Genomic DNA, 25,810 nt, shown 5'->3' on the forward strand with positions numbered 1-25,810 from the left:
CAAACGTGACACAAACCGTACTAATTGTTAGAAATTCCACCGTTTATTAAACATGCTTCACTGATTCGAGGATTTGGCGAGTGCCGTTTTGTCCTACTAATATTGGCGGTCCTTGAACTCACCGTAGTTTGTTTTATATGTACAAGTTTCTCCGACGCTGCCACAGAAAGATGTTTTATGCCACTCTTACTCTGTCTCGTTTTGTCCACCAAACATTTTATACTGTGCGTGAATGCACAAAGGTGCGCTTTGTTGATGTTAAAGACTTGTGTGGAGTGTTAATCAGGCATATTTGGTCACTGCCAGCTAATCGATGCTAACATGCTATAACCGCCCTGGTGGCTCCCTGGAGCTTTTATTTAAAAATGTCTGAAAATGGAAAAAGATGGAAAAAATATATTTTAATATGGTTTCTGTAGGAGGACAAACATGACACAAAACGTCCTAATTGTTAGAAATTCCACCGTTTATATGAAACATGCTTCACTGATGAGAGGATTTGGCGAGTGCTGTTTTGTCCTACTAATATCAGCGGTCCTTGAACTCTCCGTAGTTTGTTTACATGTACACGTTTCTCCGACGCTGCCACAGAAAGATGTGTTTTATTCTTTCTTTGTCTCGTTTTGTCCACAAAATGTTTTATACCGTGCGCGAATGCACAAAGGTGAAGTTTGTTGAAGTGTGGAGTGCTAATCAGGCATATTTGGTCACTGCTAACTAATCCATGCTAAGTCTCATCTTAAAACTCATCTGTATACTCTAGCCTTTAAATAGACCTCCTTTTTAGACCAGTTGATCTGCCGCTTCTTTTCTTTCTCCTATGTCCCCCCCTCCCTTGTGGAGGGGGTCCGGTCCGATGACCATGGATGAAGTACTGACTGTCCAGAGTCGAGACCCAGGATGGACCGCTCGTTGGGACCCAGGATGGACCGCTCGCCTGTATCGGTTGGGGACATCTCTACGCTGCTGATCCGTTTGAGATGGTTTCCTGTGGACGGGACTCTCACTGCTGTCTTGGAGCCACTATGGATTGAACTTTCACAGTATCATGTTAGACCCGCTCGACATCCATTGCTTTCGGTCCCCTAGAGGGGGGGGGTTGCCCACATCTGAGGTCCTCTCCAAGGTTTCTCATAGTCAGCATTGTCGCTGGCGTCCCACTGAATGTGAATTCTCCCTGCCCACTGGGTGTGAGTTTTCCTTGCCCTTTTGTGGGTTCTTCCGAGGATGTTGTAGTCGTAATGATTTGTGCAGTCCTTTGAGACATTTGTGATTTGGGGCTATATAAATAAACATTGATTGATTGATTGAACATGCTATTTAGGCTAGCTATATGTACATATTGCATCATCATGCCTCATTTGTAGGTATATTTGAACTTTTTTAATTTCCTTTACTTATGTTCATATCTGCATGTCTCATGACACATTATCTGTATGTAATATTGGCTGCATTTCTCATAGTTGTTTATGTCATGTTGTTCCAGACCACAGCAAACATTACCCAGCTTGCAAAGATTACGCCATTAGAAGACAGCCTGCTTGGACACACATATCTATACATTTTGCCATATTCTAAGACACTCATTTCCAGGAGTTGTCTCACCCTCTGAGAAACTAACGTTTTAGTGATGTTTTCCACTGTTGTAAACAATGTGTAAAATAAATATTACATTTAAAAATTTCTGTCAATAAAAATTTGCATCAGCCTGCAACACATAGTCATTTTGATAGTAGGCTAACAGACACTTCATGTGTTGCCTTCAATGTAACACTTATATAAGACTTTTATAGTCATTTTGATAGCAGACTAATATAGACACTTACATCATGTGTTGCCTTCATTATAACACTTACATAAGACTTTTAAAGTAATTTTGATAGTAGACCAATAGACACTTACATCATGTGTTGCCTTCATTATAATACTTATATACGACTTTACGTTTTTGCGGCTCCAGACATTTTTTGTTTGTATTTTTGGTTCAATATGGCTCTTTCAACATTTTGGGTTGCCAAAGCGTGAACTCCTAAATTGCTATTTGATTAATGTGCCATGTTTCATTTTAGTATATTTGAACACAGTGTTACTGTTCACACAGTGGCCAAAAATATTAAATAAAACCTCTGCCTCGTTTTTAATGAATACTTAGGCCTGTTACGATGCTGTATTTCAATGTACTTGGAGAGCCAGGTTTTTTCCGAGGTGGTACTCGGAGAAAAAGTGTTCCAACAGCACACTTTTGGGTCCAAATGTGCAGCACAAAGTAACCTCAGCAGCTAATGTGTCACCTGCTTGTGTGTCCTGTCACAGGGAGAGTCGGTGAAGTATTTCTTGGATAATCTGGATAAGCTTGGCGAGCCGGTAAGTATTTTTTATTATTTTTTAACTTTTGCTCCACTTGTATGGGGTTCTGCTCCGCTGTCGGCCCGATTTAAACACTTTTTTTTTTTTTACATACACAATGTTACTAGTCATGTCCTATGTGATGGACGACATACATTACATACAACACATACATCATATACAACACATACATCATATACAACACATACATCACATACAACACATTCATCATACATCACATACATCATATACAACACATTCATCGCATACAACACATACATGATATACACCACATACACCACATACAACACATACATCACATACAACACATTCATCATACATCACATACATCATATACAACACATTCATCGCATACAACACATACATGATATACACCACATACAACACATACATCACATACAACACATTCATCATACATCACATACATCATATACAACACATACAACACATTCATCACGTACAACACATTCATCATACAACACATACATCATATACAACACGTACAACACATTCATCGCATACAACACATACATGATATACAACACGTACAACACATTCATCACATACAACACAATCGCATACAACACATACATGATATACAACACATACAACACATTCATCACATACAACACATTAATCGCATACAACACATACATGATATACAACACATACAACACATTCATCACATGCAACACATTCATCGCATACAACACGTACAACACATTCATCGCATACAACACATACATGATATACAACACATTCATCACATACAACACATTCATCACGTACAACACATTCATCATACAACACATACATCATATACAACACGTACAACACATTCATCGCATACAACACATACATGATATACAACACGTACAACACATTCATCACATACAACACAATCGCATACAACACATACATGATATACAACACATACAACACATTCATCACATACAACACATTAATCGCATACAACACATACATGATATACAACACATACAACACATTCATCACATGCAACACATTCATCGCATACAACACGTACAACACATTCATCGCATACAACACATACATGATATACAACACATTCATCACATACAACACATTCATCGCATACAACACATACATGATATACAACACATTCATCACATACAACACATACATGATATACAACACGTACAACACATACATCACATACAACACATTCATCGCATACAACACATACATGATATACAACACGTACAACACATTCATCACATACAACACATTCATCGCATACAACACATACATGATATACAACACATTCATCGCATACAACACATACATGATATACAACACGTACAACACATACATGATATACAACACATACATCATATACAACACATTCATCGCATACAACACATACATGATATACAACACGTACAACACATTCATCACATACAACACATTCATCATACATCACATACATCATATACAACACATACAACTCATTCATCACATACAACACATTCATCATACATCACATACAACACATTCATCACATACAACACATTCATCATACATCACATACATCATATACAACACATACAACACATTCATCACGTACAACACATTCATCATACATCACATACATCATATACAACACATACAACACATTCATCGCATACAACACATACATGATATACAACACGTACAACACATTCATCACATACAACACAATCGCATACAACACATACATGATATACAACACATACAACACATTCATCACATGCAACACATTCATCGCATACAACACGTACAACACATTCATCGCATACAACACATACATGATATACAACACATTCATCACATACAACACATACAACACATTCATCGCATACAACACATACATGATATACAACACATTCATCACATACAACACATACATGATATACAACACGTACAACACATACATCACATACAACACATTCATCGCATACAACACGTACAACACATTCATCACATACACCACATTCATCGCATACAACACATACATGATATACAACACGTACAACGCATACATGATATACAACACATACATCATATACAACACATTCATCGCATACAACACATACATGATATACAACACGTACAACACATTCATCACATACAACACATTCATCATACATCACATACATCATATACAACACATACAACTCATTCATCACATACAACACATTCATCATACATCACATACATCATATACAACACATTCATCACATACAACACATTCATCATAGATCACATACAACACGTACAACACATTCATCATACATCACATAACACATTCATCACATACAACACATTCATCATACATCACATACAACACGTACAACACATACATCATATACAACACATACAACACATTCATCGCATACAACACGTACAACACATACAACACATTCATCGCATACAACACATACATGATATACAACACATTCATCGCCTACAACACATACATGATATACATCACATACAACACATTCATCATACATCACATACAACACGTACAACACATTCATCACATACAACACATTCATCATACATCACATACATCATATACAACACATTCATCGCATACAACACATACATGATATACAACACGTACAACACATTCATCACATACAACACATTAATCGCATACAACACATACATGATATACAACACGTACAACACATTCATCACATACAACACATTAATCGCATACAACACATACATGATATACAACACATACAACACATTCATCACATGCAACACATTCATCGCATACAACACGTACAACACATTCATCGCATACAACACATACATGATATACAACACATTCATCACATACAACACATACAACACATTCATCGCATACAACACATACATGATATACAACACATTCATCACATACAACACATACATGATATACAACACGTACAACACATACATCACATACAACACATTCATCGCATACAACACGTACAACACATTCATCACATACAACACATTCATCGCATACAACACATACATGATATACAACACGTACAACACATACATGATATACAACACATACATCATATACAACACATTCATCGCATACAACACATACATGATATACAACACGTACAACACATTCATCACATACAACACATTCATCATACATCACATACATCATATACAACACATACAACTCATTCATCACATACAACACATTCATCATACATCACATACATCATATACAACACATTCATCACATACAACACATTCATCATACATCACATACAACACGTACAACACATACATCATATACAACACATACAACACATTCATCGCATACAACACATACATGATATACAACACGTACAACACATACAACACATACATCGTATACAACACATACAACACATTCATCATACATCACATAACACATTCATCACATACAACACATTCATCATACATCACATACAACACGTACAACACATACATCATATACAACACATACAACACATTCATCGCATACAACACGTACAACACATACAACACATTCATCGCATACAACACATACATGATATACAACACATTCATCGCCTACAACACATACATGATATACATCACATACAACACATTCATCATACATCACATACAACACGTACAACACATTCATCACATACAACACATTCATCATACATCACATACATCATATACAACACATTCATCGCATACAACACATGCATCATATACAACACGTACAACACATTCATCACATACAACACATTAATCGCATACAACACATACATGATATACAACATATTCATCACATACAACACATACAACACATACATGATATACAACACGTACAACACATACATCATATACAACACATACAACACATTCATCGCATACAACACATACATGATATACAACACATACAACACATTCATCGCATACAACACATACATGATATAAAACACATACAACACATTCATCGCATACAACACATACATGATATACAACACATTCATCGCATACAACACATACATGATATACAACACATACAACACATTCATCGCATACAACACATACATCATATACAACACATACATCGCATACAACACATACATGATATACAACACATACAACACATTCATCGCATACAACACATACATGATATAAAACACATACAACACATTCATCGCATACAACACATACATGATATACAACACATTCATCGCATACAACACATACATGATATACAACACATACAACACATTCATCGCATACAACACATACATCATATACAACACATACATCGCATACAACACATACATGATATACAACACATACAACACATTCATCGCATACAACACATACATCATATACAACACATACATCGCATACAACACATACATGATATACAACACATACAACACATTCATCGCATACAACACATACATCATATACAACACATTCATCGCATACAACACATACATCATATACAACACATACATCGCATACAACACATACATGATATACAACACATTCATCACATACAACACATACAACACATACATGACATACAACACATACATGATATACAACACGTACAACACATACATTATATACAACACATACATCATATACAACACATACAACACATTCATCGCATACAACACATACATGATATACAACACATACAACACATTCATCGCATACAACACATACATGATATACAACACATTCATCATACATCACATACATCATATACAACACATACAACACATTCATCGCATACAACACATACATGATATACAACACGTACAACACATTCATCACATACAACACATACAACACATTAATCGCATACAACACATGATATACAACACGTACAACACATGCATCATATACAACACATACATCATATACAACACATACAACACATACATGATATACAACACGTACAACACATTCATCATACATGATATACAACACGTACAACACATGCAACACATTCATCGCATACAACACATACATGATATACAACACATACATGATATTCATCATATACAACACATTCATCATATACAACACATACATGATATACAACACGTACAACACATACAACACATTCATCATATACAACACGTACGACACATTCATCGCATACAACACATACATGATATACAACACATACAACACATTCGTCATATACATGATATACAACACATACATCATATACAACACGTACAACACATACATCGCATACAACACATACATCACATACATGATATACAACACGTACAACAAATTAATCACATACAACACATACATGATACACAACACATTCATCACATACAACTAGGGCTGGGCAACGATTAAAAATTTTAATCGAAGTTAATCGCACTATTTCTCCGATTAATCGCGATTAACTGCATTGTATACGCAAAGCCCAATAATGAATTCAAAAGTAGTGTGTAGTGCACCTTTATTGGAATATTCTCCCACGTGAACAAAAGCGCCAAAACATTTGTTGTGCAAACACAATTTAAATCAGTCCTTGTTAAACAGTAGCAGTTAAATAGCATATTTTATGAAAATCAACTCCAAAAATGTAAATACAAACATTTAAGCTTATTGCCACTGCCAGGGTATTTAAGTTATCTTGTTTGTTATGGAAAATAAATATAATCTACATACAAATCTCTTAGCCACAATCATAACATCTGAACCGGCAATTTCTGAGGTAACAGCAGGAACATTTTTTTTTAAATCAGGGATCTTATGTTTAAAAAACCTATATTATAGGTAGTGGGCTGTTTTAGGGAATTTTTGATCAAATTATCCGTAGTAGCAATATTAATAATGTTGTGTTTATTAAAATAATTATGACCATATCTAGGAATTGATATGATGGGAATTTTCCGATTGTTTGCTTGGTGCTTTGATAAACTGAAGGCATCATATACATGGTACTATATTGTGATGTTATGAGCCAGGGGAAAAAAGAACTACCCTACCCAGCATGCAACAGGAGTGACAAGCATGTAGGTTGTGTCGCCATGACGACATCTTGTATCTTGTGATATGCACGCTCTGAAAGCAAACGTTAAGAACTCAGCCAACACTCCTGGTCTGCATTATTCATAAATAGACAGACAACACATATACTCCGCTGCTTCCGGGTGTAGCCGGCAAAGTATTCCCATGCTAGCAAGCACGCGTCATTCAGTCCAAAACGGCCCGATCTATCCACATTCAGAATTGTCCGGCGGTCGTAAGTGATCCCGGAGTGACCACGCTGTAAGCCAGCCATGAAATTTGCAGAATTGTCCGGTATTTTTGCCAAATGTTCCATCTTTACCAAGAGCCCCTCCACACCCTCTTGTTAAGAAAAGGCGTTAACAAAATAAAAGCATGTAAACAACATACGCAAATGTGCGATAAAACAATTGTCGACGTTAATAGATTGATAAGTTAACGCGTAATTAACGCATTAATTTGCCCACCCCTATTTGAAACATTTGGCTCTCGCAGCCAAAAAGGTTCCCGACCCCGGCTTTAAGGACTTCTCTCTGTCCTCCACCCCAGAACTATCTGCCGAGTCAGCAGGACATCCTGCTGGCGCGAAAGCCCACCAAGGGCATCCACGAGTACAACTTTGAGATCAAGAACGTGCCCTTCAAGATCGTGGACGTGGGCGGCCAGCGGTCGGAGCGCAGGCGCTGGTTCGAGTGCTTTGACTCGGTCACCTCCATCCTCTTCGTGGTGTCCTCCTCCGAGTACGACCAGGTACGTCCTGAAAGATCTCCTCCACGGGTAAACCCGAGCCTTTAAATAAATGTCGCCCAACGCTCTCCAGGTTCTGATGGAGGACCGGCAGACCAACCGCCTGTGCGAGTCCCTCAACATCTTCGAGACCATCGTCAACAACCGCGTCTTCGCCAACGTCTCCATCATCCTCTTCCTCAACAAGACGGACCTGCTGGAGGAGAAGGTGAAGAGCGTGGCGCTCAAGGACTACTTTCCCGACTACGCCGGGACGGAGCACAGCCTGCCGGACGTGCAGGCCTTCATGGTGGAGTGTTTCCGGGCCAAGCGCCGCGACGCCAACCAGAAACCCCTCTACCACCACTTCACCACCGCCATCAACACGGAGAACATCAGGCTGGTGTTCCGGGACGTGAAGGACACGATTCTCCACGACAACCTCAAGCAGCTGATGCTCCAATGACCTCTCGCGCCAGTCCTAGTCTGGCAGGGGGGACGCGGCACGGAGCCAGGGACGGTGGACTTCTCCGTTACCGAAAAATGGTCTGAAGGTTTCACCCGTTTTGTCCGAGCACTGTATTCACTCCAGGAAGGTCTTCCGTAGTCCACCCCATCACTCTTTCAAATCCTGCCTTTGTTGTGCCAAAACCCCTGCAAGGCTCCGTCACTCTTTGTCTTAGGTGTCCCTCAGGGTCCTAGTCCCAAGCAGCCCGTGGCGTCACCTCTGATGAACTATGTCCAGACCGTGGGTGGAGGTGTCCCCCCCCCAAAAAAAGGAGCCCCTCTGCTTTTGTACATAAAGAAATCTTTTTCTGTGTAAATAATATCCAGGTTTATCTCCTCGGTTGTAGAAATTACGTTTTTGTTTTTTTCCCTCCCCTCATTCTGAATGTTACAAAATCACTGCTCCCCCTCCCTATGAAGACCCCCTCTTGCCCCCCCCCCCCTCTAATGTTTGTGTTTAATTTTTTTTCACCATCTTTTTGTCAATTCTCACACCACTCTAACTTTATCAATAAAACACATTTTTTCTAAAGAATCATGTCTATCATTGGATTGCACTTTTAGAAACACATAAAAGTCTTCCATCCATCCATTTTCTACCGCTTATTCCCTTTTGGGATCGCGGGCGCCTATCTCAGCTACAATCGGGCGGAAGGCGGGGTACACCCTGGACAAGTCGCCACCTCATGGCAGGGCCAACACAGATAGACAACATTCACACACTAGGGACCATTTTAGTGTTGCCAATCAACCTATCCCCAGGTGCATGTCTTTGGAGGTGGGAGGAGCTTATCCCCAGGTGCATGTCTTTGGAAGTGGGAGGAGCTTATCCCCAGGTGCATGTCTTTGGAAGTGGGAGGAGCTTATCCCCAGGTGCATGTCTTTGGAGGTGGGAGGAGCTTATCCCCAGGTGCATGTCTTTGGAAGTGGGAGGAGCTTATCCCCAGGTGCATGTCTTTGGAAGTGGGAGGAGCTTATCCCCAGGTGCATGTCTTTGGAGGTGGGAGGAGCTTATCCCCAGGTGCATGTCTTTGGAAGTGGGAGGAGCTTATCCCTAGGTGCATGTCTTTGGAAGTGGGAGGAGCTTATCCCCAGGTGCATGTCTTTGGAGGTGGGAGGAGCTTATCCCCAGGTGCATGTCTTTGGAGGTGGGAGGAGCTTATCCCCAGGTGCATGTCTTTGGAGGTGGGAGGAGCTTATCCCCAGGTGCATGTCTTTGGAGGTGGGAGGAGCTTATCCCCAGGTGCATGTCTTTGGAGGTGGGAAAAAATAAAAGTCTTTTGAACGGATATTTTAAAGACCTACTGAAAGCCACTACTGCAGTCTGAGAGTTTATATATCAATGATGAAATATTAACATTTAGTTAACTATTAAGTTTACTAACGTCACGCATTGTAGAGGACATTTTGGTCCAGCTATAAGTCGTCTCTTTACATCGCATAATTACACAGTATTCTGGACATCTGTGTTGCTGCATCTTTTTGCAATTTGTTCAATTAATAATGGAGACGTCAAAGAAGAAAGACGTAGGTGGGAAGCGGTGTATTGCGGCCGGTGTTACATTGTTTACATTCCCGAAAGATGGCGGTGAAGCTTTACTATGGAACAAGAGCGGTCAAGCCAACATGGTTCCCTACCACATGTCAACCGGCAGGTTTCGGTGAGAAAATGGTGGCAATAAGTCGGCTCTTACCGTAGACATGAGCGGAGAGCTTGTCAAAGAGGCAGCTGCGGACTCTCTTGCCTCCTCCGATGCTTCCACTGTTAGAGGGAAAAAAAATAATAATCTCAACTCGACCGGCTGCCTTCGCCTCGTCGAGAAACGTGGCTTCCCTCGGAGACACTGGCGGTCACCACACCCCTCCGACCTTCAGGTTGTACAGGTACGACCATATAATCTCACTAAAACACTAGTAACACAATAAGCAGATAAGGGATTTTCCAGAATTATCCTAGTAAATGTGTCTAATAACATCTGAATCGCTCTGCCGTCTAGTTTTTATTTTTTCTAGTCATTCACTCTCACTTTCCTCATCCACAAATCTTTCATCCTCGCTCAAATTGATGGGGAAATCGTCACCTTCTCGGTCCGAATCGCTCTCGCTGCTGGTGGCCATGATTGTAAACAATGTTCAGATGTGAGGAGCTCTACAACCCGTGATGTCACGCGCACATCGTCTGCTACTTCCGGTACAGGCAAGGCTTTTTTATTAGCGACCAAACGTTGCGAACTTTATCCTCGATGTTCTCTACTAAATCCTTTCAGCAAAAATATGGCAATATCGCGAAATGATCAAGTATGACACATAGAATGGACCTGCTATCCCCGTTTAAATAAGAAAATCTCATTTCAGTAGGCCTTTAAGTCTCAGGTGTCAAATTAAAGACCTGAAGGCCAAGCGTGGCCCTCGAAAGCCTGAAAATAATATGCATTAATAAAATGTTTAATATTTTCTTACTAAATATTTGTTCTTTCCCTTTTTGACGTTAGAAATCATGTACTGCTTGCAATTGCACATCTTTTAAAATTCCATCCATCCATTCATTTTCTACCGCTTATTCCCTTTTGGGGTCGCTGGTGCCTATCTCAGCTACAATCGGGCAGAAGGCCGCGTACACCCTGGACAAGTCGCCACCTCATCGCAGATATAATATTATGTATTCCAAAAATATTTTTGTTAAAATAAAAGATAAATACTGTACTTAAATATCTGCTTGCCTTACGATTTCAAAACAAATAATCAAATTGTAGACTGTAATTCAAAAAATTTTTTTTTTTACTGTGAAATCAACATTGTTACTGTTTTTTTCCATAAACAGTAAGACACTAAAACATTAAAAAAAAAAAAAAAATGTAGCTCTGTTGCTTGAATTTTACCGCTAAAACTGTGGTGTTGTTTCTCCATTCCATTCTATTTACAGAATTCCATTTTTTTATATCATGTAAAAAAAAAAAAAAAAAGCAATGCTTTTACTGTAAAATCCAGTTTTCAAAGTTGTTGTTTTTTTCGCAGCTAATGTAAAAAAATAATATAGTTAATGTATTATATATCCATCCATCCATTTCCTACCGCTTATTCCCTTTTGGGTGCCTATTTTAGCTACAGTCGGGCGGAAGGCAGGGTACACCCTAGACAAGTCGCCACCTCATTCCAGATATTATATTATGCATTCCAAAAATATTTTTGTTAAAATAAAAGATAAATAATGTACTTAAATATCCGCTTGCCTTAGGATTTCAAAACAAATAATCAAATTGTAGACTGTTTTCTACTTTTTTTTTGTACCGTAAAATCACCTTTGGTACTGTTTTTTTCCATATAAAGTAAGACACTAAAACATGAAAAAAAAAAATTAAAACAAGATTTTAAAGTAAAAAAATAACTGGTAGCTCCGTTGCTTGAATTTTACCGCTAAAACTGTGGTGTTGTTTCTCCATTCCATTCTATTTACAGTATTACATTTTTTTATATCATGTAAAAAAAAGAAAAAAAAGCACCGCTTTTACTGTAAAATCCAGCTTTCAAAGTATTTGTTTTTCCGCAGCTAATGTAAAAAAATATATAGTTAATGTATTATATATCCATCCATCCATTTTCTACAGCTTATTCCCTTTTGGGTGCCTATTTTAGCTACAGTCGGGCGGAAGGCAGGCAGGGTACACCCTAGACAAGTCGCCACCTCATTGCAAAATATTCCAAAAATATTTTTGTTAAAATAAAAGATAAATAATGTACTTAAATATCCGCTTGCCTTAGGATTTTAAAACAAATAAACAAATTGTAGACTGTAATTCTACATTTTTATTTTTTTTACTGTAAAATCACCTTTCGTACTGTTTTTTTCCATATACATTAAGACACTAAAACATTAGAAACAAACCAAAAAAAAACATTAAAAACAAGATTTTACGGTAAAAACAAAAAAACTGGTAGCTCTGTTGCTTGAATTTTACCGCTAAAACTCTGGTGTTGATTCTCCACTCCATTCTATTTACAGTATTCCATTTTTTTTATATCATGTAATAAAAAAGCACTGCTTTTACTGTAAAATTCTGGTGACTGAGCTGCCAGTTTTTAAAGTAACATTTTTATATATTTTTTTGCAGCTAATGTAAAAAATATATATTACTAATTTCTTATATATATGCATATATATTCATATATTACTTTTTGTTAAAAGGGGCCCACAATAAAAAAAAAATGTTTGACACGCCTACTTTAAGCGAACGATTTATTTAGGAGCTGTTTTTTATGCACATGCAGATACAATCACTTTATTTTAAAAAATAAAATAAAAATCTAATTTTATTTAGGCACTTTTTGTTATTCAGATTTACTTTTATGGTTCATTGTTCTAATGTAGGTCAAGCATACACACTAGGAAGGGTAGTAGCATTTTGTATTTACATTTTTATTATGTCCAAAATGTTTACTTTAATATTATTCATACATATATACACTTTATACTTGTTTTTGTATTTATCAGAATTATTAAAAATGCTACAAAGGTGTTAAAGTTAAAGAAAATCGTAATATTACTATATGGGATTGCCTAAATAATAACATCCATCCATCCATTTTTCTACCGCTTATTCCCTTTTGGGGTCGCGGGGGTCGCTGGCGCCTATCTCAGCTACAATCGGGCGGAAGGCAGGGTACACCCTGGACAAGTCGCCACCTCATCGCAAATAATAACAGTAAAAACTAAAATAAATACAATTAATATTTCAGAACAATTGTTACCAATACAGTAAAATGTGTAAATTTAAATTATGCTGATCCACTCATTTTATTGTAATGGTGATTATTGTGTTTCAAAATAAAATAAAAAAAAAAAAAAATTATAATAATAACAACGAGCCAGTCTTTAACGGCTCCACAAGATCCGACTAACATCAAAAAGTCATAAATCCAATCTCTGATTTCATTTGATTGTATTTGCGTGAAAGCACTTTTAAACTTGTTTTATTTTGTTGTGCGGAAAAATTAACACGAAACCGGAAATGCGCCTGAGTGACTCATCTCAGCTGATGTCGCGCCACACCCACAACATTCTCGACGAGGGACGTCATAAAGTGGCGTGAACAACCCGTTTAAAATCCCAATCTTCAAATAAAATACTTAAGACGTTTAGTTTAACCAAGCCGCGCTTTAGTCCGAAATTGACTATTTTCGCTCAGGCTTCTGGCGGGCCAACTAAAAAAAAAAAAAAACTCGAGCGGGTCCTTCCAGCCGCCTGTCAGTACATGACCGAGGACGCCTGTCTGGAATGATGCGCGTTTTAAAACGTCACCGTCGCAATTAATATCAAATTTACATATGCGATGTAGAATTAATTTACAAAAAAACAAAAAAATTGCGTGAGCCGACTCATTTTTTGTTTTGCTGTTTTCTTGCTGCGTGCGCAATGAGTGTCGGTAAGTTGAAAACACTAGTCGGGTCACGTGACCTAACTAACTGTACACTTTGTTTTTTTAATAAAAGTCATAAACATGCAAGAACAGAACTGGAAGCTTAGTTAAAGGCCTACTGAAATGAGATTTACTTATTTAAGCGGGGATAGCAGGTCCATTCTATGTGTCATACTTGATCATTTCGCGATATTGCCATATTTTTGCTGAAAGGATTTAGTAGAGAACATCGAGGATAAAGTTCGCAACTTTTGGTCGCTAATAAAAAAGCCTTGCCTGTACCGGAAGTAGCAGACACGGGTTGTGGAGCTCCTCACATCTGAACATTGTTTACAATCATGGACACCAGCAGCTAGAGCGATTCGGACCGAGATAGCGACAATTTCCCCATTAATTTGAGCAAGGATGAAAGATTCGTGGATGAGGAAAGTGAGAGTGAAGGACTAGAAAAAAAACAGTGGGAGCAATTCAGATGTTATTAGACACATTTACTAGGATAATTCTGGAAAATCCCTTATCTGCTTATTGTGTTACTAGTGTTTTAGTGAGATTATATGGTACCTGAAAGTCGGAGGAATGTGGTGACTGCCAGTGTCTCTGACGGAAGCCACGCAGCTGCAGGAGGACGCAAGCTCCGCTCATAACTACGGTAAAAGCCGACTTATTACCACAATTTTCTCACCATAACCTGCCGGTTGACATGCGGTCGGGAACCATGTTCGCTTGACCGCTCTGTTCCATAGTAAAGCTTCACCTTCAGGAATTTTAAACAAGGAAACACCGGCTTTGTTTGTGTTGCTAAAGGCGGCCGCAATACACCGCTTCCCTCCTACATCTTTCTTCTTTGACGTCTCCATTATTAATTGAACAAATTGCCAAAAGATTCAGCAACACAGATGTCCAGAATACTGTGTAGTTATGCGATTAAAGCAGACTACTTATAGCTTGGATCGGGCTGGAAAAAAAAAAAAGTCCGCTACAACCGGTGACGTTTTCAACAGGACACTTAGCGGGAAATTTAAAATGGCAATTTAGTAAAATTTTTAAAAATTAATGAGTGGAAAAACGGAAATTTTAGTTTTTGGTCCGGCCCTCAGTGACTTGGGACCATTGCAAAATGATGTGCGTCCCAGAGTCACCAGCCTTGGCGTCATTATAGAAAGCGATTTTAAACTAGTGGCGTTTTAAAATCGTGTTTTTATCACCTTCGTCTTTTAGTAAAGGTTAAACCGTTTTTATCTTTTAACCTTTTTGAACAAGTCATGCATGCTTTTATTTCAAGTGGCCTGGACTACTGCAATGCACTTTATGCTGGCATGTTCTCCCGGTTGCAGTTAGTCCAGAACGCGGCAGCACGACTTTTAACCGGGGCCAGGAAACGCCAGCATATAACCCCAATTCTTCAGAGTTTGCACTGTTCATTTTAGAATTGATTTTAAAACATTGCTGTTTGTTTTTAAATCTTTACATGGACTGGCACCTCAATATATCTCGGACCTTATCCAAATTTACATTCCTCGAGTCTGAGGTCCGAGAGCCAGCTCCAGCTCGTGGTGCCCAAGACCGGACTTAAGACCAGGGGAGACAGGACCTTCTCTGTGGTCGGCCCTAAGCTCTGGAACACTCTGCCGCTCCATGTTCAAACTGCTTCCACAGTGGAGTGTTTTAAGTCTCGTCTTAAGACCCACTTTTATTCTTTGGCTTTTAACACTACCTGAGTTGTGTGGTCCTCTGTGTTTTTTTATACACTTTGATTTCTATTTTACTGTTTTAATTGATTTTACCCTTTAAAATAGTTTTTAATCATATTTCTTTTTATATTTATTTATTTTTTGTTTTTATTCAGTCATTGGTGGAGCATAATATATATATATATATTTTTATTTTATTTTTTACAATTTTTTTTAACATGGCTGTGCAGCACTTTGGAAACGTTATTGTTGTTTAAATGTGCTATATAAATAAAGTGGATTGGATTGGATAGTAAACTAAAAATGCCGAATTGGCATGTGTTGCAATGTTAATATTTCATCATTGATATATAAACTATCAGACTGCGTGGTCGCTAGTAGTGGCTTTCAGTAGGCCTTTAAGCTATTCATACACTTAAGTGAAACGGAATCCATCCTATTTGGTTCCCACATCCAACTTAAGAAAGTCAGTGACGTCACTATTAAAGTGGGTGACATTGTTATCACCAGGAAAGATGAGGTCACCTACCTAGGTTCCAGTCTAGAAGCTAACCAATCCTGTGATAAAATGGCAACTAGGTAATCAAAAAGGTCAACCGACGGACAAGATTTCTCTACAGAATCTGCTCTCTGGTAAACAAAAGCACCAGGAAGATTCTAGCGGGAACGCTCATTCAACCCTTTTTCCACTACGCATGAACCCCAAAAACCCCTCTAATCAAGACTCCAAACATCCCAGAACAAGCTAGTCAGGTTACTTCTAGACCTCCACACCTCACTCCGACCCACTTCTCCAAAGTGGGCTGGCTCAGGGTGGAGGACGGAGTCATTTGAAAAGTCACCCCGCTAGAGCAGGGGTCGGCAACCCGCGGCTCTTTGATCACTCTGATGATGCTCGACTGCATACTTGCCGACCCCCCCCGATTTTCCCGGACGGTTTACGGATTTCAGTGCCTCTTCCGGAAATCTACCGGGGTTAGCATTCTCCGATTTTCACCGGGACAACAATATTCAGGGCGTGCCGTGATGGGAATGTTATAACATTCTCACAAACATGTCGACGGCTACCATGCTATCTGCGTGCAGGCCTCAGTTAACATTCGTGACTGACTGCAAGGCATACTTGGTCAACAGCCATACAGGTTACACTGAGGGTTTTGATATAAACAACTTAAACAGTCTTACTAATATGCGCCACACAGTGAACCCACACCAAACAAGAATGACAAACATTTCGTGAGAACATCCGCACTGTAACACAACAAAACAAATACCCAGAATCCCATGCATCACTAACTCTTCCGGGCTACATTTTACACCCCCGCTACCACTTAAAAAAAGGCCATATCGTCCAGCCCTGTGTGCAATCTACTAATAAAACGTTCAAACAATCAAAAGCCTCAACATGACTAATATGTCTTTTTCCCCGAATAGAGGCGTGTCCATTCTGTGGGAAGTCCTACAAAAGGTTAAAGACCCACCTTCCACACTGCAAGGCTGCGCCCAAGTCGTCGTCCGCCCACCATGACCCCGCCAAGCCTCAAACGCCGGCCAGGCTGGCTGCAGACTTGCCCGAAAAAAAGGGCGCCGAGTCCAACAAGAAGGTGGCGGAGAACAGCGTCACGCTAAAACCGCCCTTATCGTCTACTTCTAAAAAGAAGAAGGTGTCATTACCTGCTTCCAAGCCAGAGAAAAAGAGCGCCGAAGCAGCGAAGCCCAGCCAGCGTCAAAGATCTGCTCAGCCTGAAGCTAAAAGTGCTTCGAAAAAGAAAGCGGTGAAAGAAGTGGAGGGAGTAGACCTCAGCGAGGAAAAGAGAGACTTATTAGGGAAAGAGATTCTAAAGGAGTCAGGAAGTGTGTCCAGGATTACGCTGCAGCATGTCGGGACCACGTTAGGCCGAGCTAAAAGCAGCAGGCCGACCATTCCCATCCAAACAAACGGTCCCGAGTCAAAGAGAAGTAATGCTAATGTGTCACGAGCAGCACCCAAACAAGCATCTTCCGAGGTCACACCAGCCTCGCAGGCGAGCCAGGCCACGCCCCCTCCACACATCGACGACAGCCTCAACGTGGGCCTGCGTCACAGCGCCCGACTCCCCTCGGCTTCCCTGGTACACTTCCACCGCCTCCCGTCGGATACTGAAGATGCGTTAATGTCCCGGAAAAAGACAGACAATTCCTCAGGTTAGTATTATTTCCCTTCTTTAACTGCAGTTCATCCTCGGTATATTCAGCTTCAAAAATATAAAGTTGTAAATCCTCATTTGTCCAAAAATAGTTGTTTTCCTTGTCTGTTAACAAGTCTGCTATGATTGGAACTTTTATTAGTAGATTGCACAGTACAGTACATATTCCGTACAATTGACCACTAAATGGTAACACACGAATAAGTTTTTCAACTTGTTTAAGTCGGGGTCCACGTTAATCATGCGTGTTTGATTCCGGGATTAGGAACACACTAGAAGTCAGACGTGCGCTGCTATAGAAACAGAAATCAATGTGTGAAAAGAAATCAGTCGCGGAAATGATTAAAATGATCAAAATAGGGTAAATATTGTACATGTTAAATATTGCTATGAACGTCTCTGTTATGACACTATATATATAAAATGTTGGAGGTTTTAAAGGTTAACATTATCACAATTTCAAAAGGGTTAAAAACAATAAAAATCAGTTCCCAGTGGCTCGTTGTATTTTTTGAAATTTTTTTCAAAATTTTACCGGTCCCGGAATATCCCTAAAGTAAGCTTTAAAGTGCTTGATTTTCGCTATTTGCGATGCGACTATCCATTTCCCAGTGACGTCATACAAAGCTGCCAATGTAAACAAACAATGGCGAATAGCACAGCAAGATATAGCATATAGCGACATTAGCTCGGATTCAGACTCGGATTTCAGCGGCTTAAGCGATTCAACAGATTACGCATGTATTGAAACAGATGATTGGAGTATGAAAGTATTGAAGAAGAAACTGAAGCTATTGAGCGAATAGCTATTGGCGCTATTCATAGCCATAGCATGGCTATGAATAGTTGCGTTAGCATCGCCGGTAAAATGTGCGGACCAAACGATCAGGACTATCGCATCTCGTGACACTGGAGCAACTTAAATCCTTCGATTGGTAAGTGTTTGTTTCGCATTAAATGTGGGTGGAAGGAAATGTAATATAGTTGCAAATGAATCTACAGGTTATCCATACATCTCTGTGCCATGTCTGCTTTAGCACCGCCCGTAAATAAATGATAAATGGATTGTACTTGTATAGCGCTTTTCTACCTTCAAGGTACTCAAAGCGCTTTGACACTATTTCCACATTCACCCATACACACACTGATGGCGGGAGCTGCCATGCAAGGCCCTAACCACGACCCATCAGGAGCATGGATAAAGTGTCTTGCTCAAGGACACAACAGATCGTGACGCGGTTGGTAGAAGGTGGGGATTGAACCAGGAACCCTCAGGTTGCTGGCACGGCCACTCTCCCAACTTCGCCACGCCGTAAATAGAATGTTAGCATCGATTAGCATAGCATGTTAGCACCGATTAGCTGGCAGTCAACATTAACAAAACTCACCTTTGTGAATTCGATGACTTTATCGTTGCAAATGTATCTGCAGGTTATTAGCACCGCCCGTAAATAGAATGTTAGCATCGATTAGCATAGCATGTTAGCACCGATTAGCTGGCAGTCAACATTAACAGAACTCACCTTTGTGAATTCGTTGACTTTATCGTTGCAAATGCATCTGCAGGTTATCTATACATCTCTGTGCCATGTCTGCTTTAGCACCGCCGGTAAATAGCGTGTTAGTGTCGATTAGCGTAGCATGTTAGCATCGATTAGCTGGCAGTCACGCCGCAACCAAATATGTCTGATTAGGACATAAGTCAACACCAACAAAACTCACCTTTGTGATTTCGTTGACTTTATCGTTGCAAATGCATCTGCAGGTTATCCATACATCTCTGTGCCACGTCTGCTTTAGGACCGCCAGTAAAATGTGGAGACACTCTGGCACATTCAATGGAGGTCTGGCGGCAGACACTTTGGCATCTTCGGGCCGGTGGTGCAACTTGAATCCCTCCCTGTTAGTGTTGTTACACCCTCCGACAACACACCGTCGGAGGCATGATGTCTCCAAAGTTCCAAAAAATTGTCGAAAAAACGGAAAATAACAGAGCTGAGACCCAATGTTTGCAATGTGTTGAAAATGAAAATGGTGGCTTTGTTACCTCGGCGACGTCACATTCTGACGTCATCGCGTAAAGAGCGATAAACAGAAAGGCGTTTAATTTGCTAAAATTCACCAATTTAGAGTTCGGAAATCGGTTAAAAAAATATATGGTCTTTTTTCTGCACCATCAAGGTATATATTGAGGCTTACATAGGTCTGCTGATAATGTTCCCCTTTAAAAGGACTTTGAAGGCTACAACGATGACTCCCGTAAGAAACATTTTTCAAATGTTTTTTTAAATCATCTTTAAAATCCATATTTTGGGGGGGAACATGTTGCATATTTGGTGTTTTGGCCATGAAAAACAGTGTTTTCTTTGACAAAAAAGGCATACAAAACATTACTTTCTATCAAAAGATAGACCTGAAGGTGCTCTAGAGACTTGAGCGTTGAATAGTACAAACCCCGTTTCCATATGAGTTGGGAAATTGTGTTAGATGTAAATATAAACGGAGTAAAATGATTTGCAAATCATTTTCAACCCATATTCAGTTGAATGCACTACAAATACAACATATTTGATGTTAAAACTCAAACTTTATTTTTTTTTGCAAATAATAATTAACTTACAATTTCATGGCTGCAACACGTGCCAAAGTAGTTGGGAAAGGGCATGTTCACCACTGTGTTACATCACCTTTTCTTTTAACAACACTCAATAAACGTTTGGGAACTGAGGAAACTAATTGTTGAAGCTTTGAAAGTGGAATTCTTTCTCATTCTTGTTTTATGTAGAGCTTCAGTCGTTCAACAGTCCGGGGTCTCAGCTGTCGTATTTTACGCTTCTTATGCGCCACACATTTTCAATGGGAGACAGGTCTGGACTACAGGCGGGCCAGGAAAGTACCCGCACTCTTTTAGTACGAAAAAACTCTGTTCAAACACGTGGCTCGGCATTGTCTTGCTGAAATAAGCAGGGGCGTCCATGATAAAAAAAAAAAGATGGTAAAATCCCTAAATTCCTTGCAATAGCTCGTTGAGAAATGTTCTAAAACTGTTTGACAATTTGCTTACAAATTGGTGACCCTCGCCCCATCTTTGTTTGTGAATTACTTAAAATTTCATGGAAGCTGCTTTTATACCCCATCATGGCACCCACCTGTTCCCAATTAGCCTGCACACCTGTGGGATGTTACAAGTAAGTGTTTGATGAGCATTCCTCAACTTCTTTTAACAACACTCAATAAACGTTTGGGAACTGAGGAAAGTAATTGTTGAAGCTTTGAAAGTGGAATTCTTTCTCATTCTTGTTTTATGTAGAGCTTCAGTCGTTCAACAGTCCGGGGTCTCAGCTGTCGTATTTTACGCTTCTTATGCGCCACACATTTTCGATGGGAGACAGGTCTGGACTACAGGCGGGCCAGGAAAGTACCCGCACTCTTTTACTACGAAACAACTATGTTGTAACACGTGGCTCGGCATTGTCTTGCTGAAATAAGCAGGGGCGTCCATGATAAAAAAAAAAGATGGTAAAATCCCTAAATTCCTTGCAATAGCTCGTTGAGAAATGTTCTAAAACTGTTTGACAATTTGCTTACAAATTGGTGACCCTCGCCCCATCTTTGTTTGTGAATTACTTAACATTTCATGGAAGCTGCTTTTATACCCCATCATGGCACCCACCTGTTTCCAATTAGCCTGCACACCTGTGGGATGTTACAAGTAAGTGTTTGATGAGCATTCCTCAACTTCTTTTAACAACACTCAATAAACGTTTGGGAACTGAGGAAAGTAATTGTTGAAGCTTTGAAAGTTGAATTCTTTCTCATTCTTGTTTTATGTAGAGCTTCAGTCGTTCAACAGTCCGGGGTCTCCGCTGTCGTATTTTACGCTTCTTATGCGCCACACATTTTTGATGGGAGACAGGTCTGGACTACAGGCGGGCCAGGAAAGTACCCGCACTCTTTTACTACGAAACAACTATGTTGTAACACATGGCTCGGCATTGTCTTGCTGAAATAAGCAGGGGCGTCCATGATAAAAAAAAAAAGATGGTAAAATCCTTGCAATAGCTCGTTGAGAAATGTTTTTCCAAAACTGTTTGACAATTTCCTTACAAATTGGTGACCCTCACCCCATCCTTGTTTGTGACTTACTTAGCATTTCATGGAAGTTGCTTTTATACCCAATCATGGCACCCACCTGTTCCCAATTAGCCTGTACACCTGTGGGATGTTCCAAATAAGTGTTTGATGAGCATTCCTCAACTTTATTAGTATTTATTGCCACCTTTCCCAACTTCCTTGTCACGTGTTGCTGGCATAGAATTCTAAAGTTAATGATTATTTGCAAAAAAAAAAAAAATGTTTATGAGTTCGAACATCAAATATGTTGTCTTTGTAGCATATTCAACTGAATATGGGTTGAAAATTATTTGCAAATCATTGTATTCCGTTTATATTTACATCCAACACAATTTCCCAACTCGTATGGAAACGAGGTGCAATGACAATAACGTCCGATCCTAATTCGCCTCGGTTATTAGACGCAACAACAACAGGCACAAAGTATTATGAAGTATTGTACTTACAGTTACACGACACCACATCTTGTCAAAGCATCTTCCTGCTGCAAAATGTTGAGTCAATCGGTTTGGGAGTCAGCGCCCTCTGCTGGAGGAATAGTTCACGCCATCAAACCACTTCCTTTTTAGGCAGCTGTAGAGAAAACATAATGCAGAATTTTAAAGCAGGAAAAAGGATTTCAGCCAACATGTTCTGTGCTCCTTATCTGCAATGCAGGGCGGGGCCTGGGTCAGGTGACCCTGAGGGAGCTTCCCTGTTGGCTGGCCTGCAGGACCCCGAGCCGCCCGAGAGACGTGGTGGAAATGATGCAGAGAGGTGAATGGGGGGGGGGAATAAAAAAAAATAATAAAACAGATTAGGTACACCTGTGTAGTCTAATACATCATGTTTTCAAAGATGGTACATTACTCTTTGTCCACCTGCAGGCTGGGGGTGGTACTGCGGGAAGTACTTCCACGTGAGGAAAGGCGGCATCGGCGGCGTGGCCATGCTGTTGGCGGGGTACTGTGTGCTCAGCTACGTCTGGTCCTACCCCCATCTTAGTAGGTGTATGCCCACATATCGCTTGGTCTTCTTTCAAATATGCATCCTAACACTTTGGTCTTTTTTTAAAGAGCGTGACCGCTGGAGGAAGTACCACTAATACCGTGAAAATCCTCTTCGGACAACTTTCCACTGTTGGATCATTTTTGAAGTTTGACATTTACTCCAAATGTAACTTGAGGACTTAAAAAACGTGTGGTTTGTCTGCAGTACCACGATCCTCCACTGGGTGTCACTGTTGCCTGGTGTCACCCCAAACAGTGTTGGTGTTGTGTGCACTGAGGTTCTGAAAGGATTAAAAGGGAACAATCCAATTTTTTATTTTTTTTTAGCTTGATGCAATCTGGAAACCCACTTTCTAAACCAGGGGTCGGGAACCTTTTTGGCTGAGGGAGCCAAAAAGCCAAATATTTTGAAATATACTTCCGTAAGATAAATAATAAATGGGTTGTACTTGTATAGCGCTTTTCTACCTTCAAGGTACTCAAAGCGCTTTGACACTACTTCCACATTCACACACACATTCAAACACTGATGGAGGGAGCTGCCATGCAAGGCCCAAACCAGCACCCATCAGGAGCAAGGGCGAAGTGTCTTGCTCAGGACACAACAGACGTGACGAGGTTGGTACCAGGTGGGAATTGAACCAGGGACCCTTGGGTTGCGCACGGCCACTCTTCCACTGCGCCACGCCGTGGAAAAGTCATATAATATTTTTTTTAACACTGAACACAAACGCGTGCATTTTTAAGTAAGACCAACATTTCTAGAGTATAATAAGTCTCTTATTCTTTGTAATAACATTGTTATTCTGAAGCTAACTGTGGAGGGGGCGTGGCCTGCAGCAACAGGTGCGTCGATGGCCCACCTGGGCCTTGTTATCTAATCACCTGTCGCTCTGTTATAAGCAGCAGCCAGGAGGAGAGACGGGGTTGGGGCTGGAAATACAATTGCTGGAAAACAACCGAGATATTTTTTGAAAAATAAAACAATATTGTAACCCTGAAACAGGCTCTCATGTCGGTGCTTGGGGTCTGAAGAACCCCCAGGAGGGCAAGCCCCACACTAACCAATAATAAATAAATAACTTCTTACCATTGACGCAACTTTTTGAACAGGTGCGGCAGCAAAAAGGATGGACGGATTAAAAATGCATGAGAATAATTTATATTTTGAACATTATTTTTAACACTGTGATTACAAGTGGAATTATTCACTACTGATCGTGTTAAGCAACGTCAGCTCAGATTTATCTGAGAGCCAGATGCAGTCTTCAAAAGAGCCACATCTGGCTCTAGAGCCATAGGTTCCCTACTCCTGTTCTAAACTATCGTGACGAATCTCTTGAGGCGGAAAGGTTTTTTTTTTTTTCCTGTGTGGGTTGCATAATCCCTCCCATTGCAGGATGTCATTAAGCAGAATGCTGAGAGAATAGCCATGAAGACTTTGGCCAAACTGGGGCTCCTGTTTTGCTACTTAAAATGAATTTATTTTTGCTGTGCTAACTACTAATCAATAAATTACCTTTTTTTTTGGTCTATTTTTCCACACAGCACTTGGCCAATATAATAATAATAAAAAAAAAGCATTTGCTCCTGTTATTTTTTTTCCCCTTTTTCTCTCTTACATACAAAGTTAGAATTTTTTTGTTTAGATATTTATACAAAATTGTACAGATGTGCACAAAATGACTTTTCTTTCTTTCAATCAATCAATCAATCAATGTTTACTTATATAGCCC

The 25,810-nt window shown here is 39.7% G+C and overlaps 2 protein-coding genes across 3 annotated transcripts in view; both read left to right on the forward strand.

Moving 5' to 3' along the window:
* The window catches only part of LOC133557321 (guanine nucleotide-binding protein subunit alpha-13), a 59,709-nt gene extending 49,517 nt beyond the window's left edge, over positions 1-10,192 (forward strand). The window contains exons 3-5 of the mRNA XM_061907698.1: positions 2,314-2,364; positions 8,977-9,177; positions 9,248-10,192. Of these exons, the coding sequence (XP_061763682.1) occupies positions 2,314-2,364; positions 8,977-9,177; positions 9,248-9,619 (624 nt within the window). The 3' untranslated portion in view covers positions 9,620-10,192. The remainder of the gene's footprint in view (positions 1-2,313; positions 2,365-8,976; positions 9,178-9,247) is intronic.
* A 4,526-nt stretch (positions 10,193-14,718) lies between these two features.
* si:dkey-21c1.4 (uncharacterized protein C17orf80 homolog) lies at positions 14,719-25,670 on the forward strand. 2 transcript variants are annotated; one of them, XM_061907700.1, is made up of 5 exons: positions 14,719-15,080; positions 18,200-18,949; positions 23,743-23,841; positions 23,952-24,072; positions 24,141-25,670. In XM_061907700.1, the coding sequence occupies exons 1-5, from the start codon at positions 15,071-15,073 to the stop codon at positions 24,145-24,147; spliced, it is 987 nt and encodes a 328-aa protein (XP_061763684.1). In that variant the 5' UTR covers positions 14,719-15,070; the 3' UTR covers positions 24,148-25,670. The 2 variants fall into 2 exon arrangements, with proteins under 2 accessions (XP_061763684.1, XP_061763683.1); XM_061907699.1 differs by having other exon boundaries at positions 14,722-15,080; positions 23,952-24,068.
* The last annotated feature ends 140 nt before the right edge of the window (positions 25,671-25,810 follow it).

Source organism: Nerophis ophidion, linkage group LG08, assembly GCF_033978795.1.
Source record: "Nerophis ophidion isolate RoL-2023_Sa linkage group LG08, RoL_Noph_v1.0, whole genome shotgun sequence".
In the NCBI taxonomy this organism is placed as follows: domain Eukaryota; kingdom Metazoa; phylum Chordata; class Actinopteri; order Syngnathiformes; family Syngnathidae; genus Nerophis; species Nerophis ophidion.